This window comes from Volvox carteri, assembly GCF_000143455.1.
Source record: "Volvox carteri f. nagariensis unplaced genomic scaffold VOLCAscaffold_23, whole genome shotgun sequence".
NCBI classification, from domain to species: Eukaryota; Viridiplantae; Chlorophyta; class Chlorophyceae; order Chlamydomonadales; family Volvocaceae; genus Volvox; species Volvox carteri.
In genome coordinates this window covers 1,166,650-1,169,832 of record NW_003307566.1, presented here as the reverse complement: position 1 = coordinate 1,169,832, position 3,183 = coordinate 1,166,650, and the positions used below count along the sequence as shown (strand labels likewise).

The window sequence follows — 3,183 nt, the reverse complement described above, 5'->3', positions numbered from 1 at the left end:
TCCTTAGGTAGTGACCCGTAGTGACCCGTGGGTTTGCAGTCATCGCCGCGGCAACGTGGGGAGGGGTGGAGAAAGACCCTGCTGGAGAACGAGCCTGAAGCCCTGAAACCCTACCTCGTCCTTGAAGAATATCGGGAAGAACTTGATGGTCATGCCCGAGGCCAGTCCCATGGTGCAGTCCGTGAGAGCCAAGATGCCCGGGATCCAGGCCATGTTGAGACACAGGAACCTGGGGTGTTTTAGGGGGGCGTGTGTGTGCGTGCGTGCGTGTGTGTGTGTGTGTGTGCGTGTGTGCGTGTGTGCGTGTGTGTGTGCGTGTTTTAGGGGAGGGTGAGGGAGAGAAGAGTGAGAGAGCGCAAATCAGTACTCGGGTGGAGCCCGATCGCCGTACATATGGCGGGTAAACTGCACCATCGCCGGGGGTGTATGCACCTCCGAAACCATTAATCCTCCAACCATGTACGGCAACAACGTTAACTGCGTTTCGTTGTAAACTCTAACCGTTAACTGCCAACAACTCACTGGTGCTTGCGGGGGTCAAGGCGGTGGCGCGCTGATATCACTGGCGGCGGTGGCGGCGGGTTAGCGGCGGACGCGACGACGACCAGCGGCGGCGGCGGCGGCGGCGGCGCGCCGCGCTGTTGTTCCCGAGCGCCTCCATTAGTTCCTGCCACCTTACCTCCGCCACTGCCGGTAGTCGGACACCTGCCGTTGACGGCGTNCGTCGCCGCAGCGCCGGGAGAAGCCGCCGCAGCAGCTGCTGCCGCCGCCGTCGCCGTCGCCGCGGCAGCGGAGGCGCCGTTGCCGGCGGCGATAGAGGCGTGTCGTGCTTCCAATCCCGCCGTCGGGGGTTCCTGAGAGCCCGCAGTCTGCGCTGACGGCGTCGACAACTTGCCGGCACCCTGCTGTGTACGGAGGCTGTCGTCATGCAACGGCTTCGGCAGCGGAGGCGAACCACCTGCAGGCCCAGCAGTGACGGCGATCGCCGCCGCCGCCGCCGCCGCCAGGGGCTCTGTCGTACGCAATGGAGCGGGCTGGCGTCCGGCAGCCATCCGCTGGGATTGGGGATCTAAGTTGGGGATGTCTGGCTCGCAGCTGACGTCGGCCTCCGCCGCAACGTCCTCCTCCAAGTACGGCAGCAGGCCCACCGGCGGCGACGCCGCGCCGCTGCCGCCGCTGTCGGCGAGAACGCCGTTGACGTTGACGTTGCCGTTGCCGTTGCCGCGCCCTGATCCGAAGCTGCTAGAAGACCCCGCCCTACTGAAAGCACGTGACTGAGCTCTGGGGGACGTGCGTAATAGCAGACGGCCGCATAATAGCAGCAATATGAACGGATGTAAGTCGATAGTTTTATCTTGGTACGACATCAGTACGGCAGCCGCGGCTGCGGGAGATCGCGTCCAGCCCACCCACCCAGTGGCCGAGCTGAGGCGCTGAGCTCAAGAGGTCCTAGGCCTATAGCCTATATCAACTTGAATTCAAACTTGTTACCAACACATCGCAACACATCGCAAAAACCTCGCCAAAAACGACGAGCTGGTTTTCGCACCATGGCGACATGAATCAAACTTTTAAACTTCCAAATCCAAACCCAAATCCAGTTGCCAATCCCAAGCCCTGACTTTAGGAATAGGAATTATATACTTATGGAGGTACAAATTTAGTCGTTAGCCGTTAGTCGTTATATCGACGAAATATATTGACTAAATATTAAGTACGGCAGTTAGTGACGCTGTAGACGTATATATATATAGCGAGAGCATCCCGACCCTTCATCTTCAATCTAATCCTGATTTTGACTGCTGCACAGAACACCCGCGTCCCTTCACGCCGCTCATAACAATAACAACAACAACCCACTCACGATTTAAAACTCGCAGGGCCCAGGAGGCTGTTGAAGGAAAGCTCTGAAGGTGCCGACTCCGCCGCTAAAGACGGCTCACGGCTGCCGCTGGCGGCGCTGTCGTACCCGCCGCTGCCGCCGCCTTCGCTGCCAGAATACGAATCAATCCCCCCCGCCCTGAGAACGCCGCCACCGCCGCCGCCGCCGGCGCTGCGACGGCGGCGGCCATCGACCACGCTACCCGCACCGGATTCAGACGGTCCCGCCACTGCCGCCACTGCCGCCGCCGCTGCCGCCGCTGCTTCTCCGTCGACGGCCTGCCGTACAGCATGAAAGCGCTCCGCCGCCGCCGAGGCTCCTTCACCCAAACGCAGATCCCCTCTTCTCTCGCCGCTGCCCGGGATCTGCCCCAGAGCGCCGCCGCCTTGCCCCTCGGCCCACCAAATCTTAATCGCCTCCGCCGCCTCCGCCGCGTTCACCGTGTTCGCCGCCGTCGTCGACGCAATACCTGCTCCGCGGCCTTCGGCGCCCCTGACGCCGTCCCCCCTGCCTACCCCTACCGACGGCGGCGGCGGCGAGCTGAAGAGCGGCGTCGTCATCCCGGAGCGGTCCGTACAAGGAGACAGCAGTAGCGCATGGCTGCTGACGTGTGGCCGTACACCGCCGGCTGTAGCTGTGTCGGTGTCGGCATCGGCGTCCGGTGCCCGGGGCTCTGCAGCCGTACGAGGGACTCTACAGTTGGCGGCGCCACCCGTCGACACGAAATCCGGCGGAACATAGCTGCTACTGCCGCCGCTGCTTCCGGCTGCTGCTGCTGCTGCTGCTGCCGCCGCCGTCATCGCCGCGATGGCGGGGAAGACCGGACGAGCAGGGCTCGCAGAAGCGCTGATCTGCAGTTAGTTGGAGGTTTTGGCGGCGGAATGGCAGTTGTAAGTTATGGTCGTTATTCGCGTTCCGATAACGGTAATGCTGACGTGTGTAATAATCATGATGATGATGGCCACGACGGCGATGATGGCGGCTGATGCGAGCTGAGAGGGACCCGCAGAGGGGTGAGGCGAACCACAGACGACGACTGAAGCCCCACATCATACCGGGAGGGGTAGAGGGAAAGGCACTCCGCAATCGGATTAATAGGCAGATACTGCATCCGGAAATCTTAGAGAAGTTACAGGAATCTTAGAAATTACTACTGTCCGCGGAGGGGTTATTAGGGTTTAGAAGTTACCACCAACCGTGGTCACACTGAGGGGGCACATACTCACTCACACACACTCACACACACACACTCACACACACACAGACACACATACACACACATACACACACATACACACATA

The 3,183-nt window shown here is 61.0% G+C and overlaps 1 protein-coding gene across 1 annotated transcript in view; it reads right to left on the bottom strand.

Moving 5' to 3' along the window:
* Nucleotides 1-3,183, bottom strand: part of VOLCADRAFT_91942 (uncharacterized protein) — a gene marked incomplete at both ends in the record, with an annotated part of 13,902 nt that overhangs the window by 3,232 nt on the left and 7,487 nt on the right. Inside the window, 5 exons of the mRNA XM_002951309.1 lie at nt 115-229; nt 523-562; nt 680-1,281; nt 1,865-2,553; nt 2,818-2,874. Coding sequence (XP_002951355.1) covers nt 115-229; nt 523-562; nt 680-1,281; nt 1,865-2,553; nt 2,818-2,874 — 1,503 coding nt within the window. The remainder of the gene's footprint in view (nt 1-114; nt 230-522; nt 563-679; nt 1,282-1,864; nt 2,554-2,817; nt 2,875-3,183) is intronic.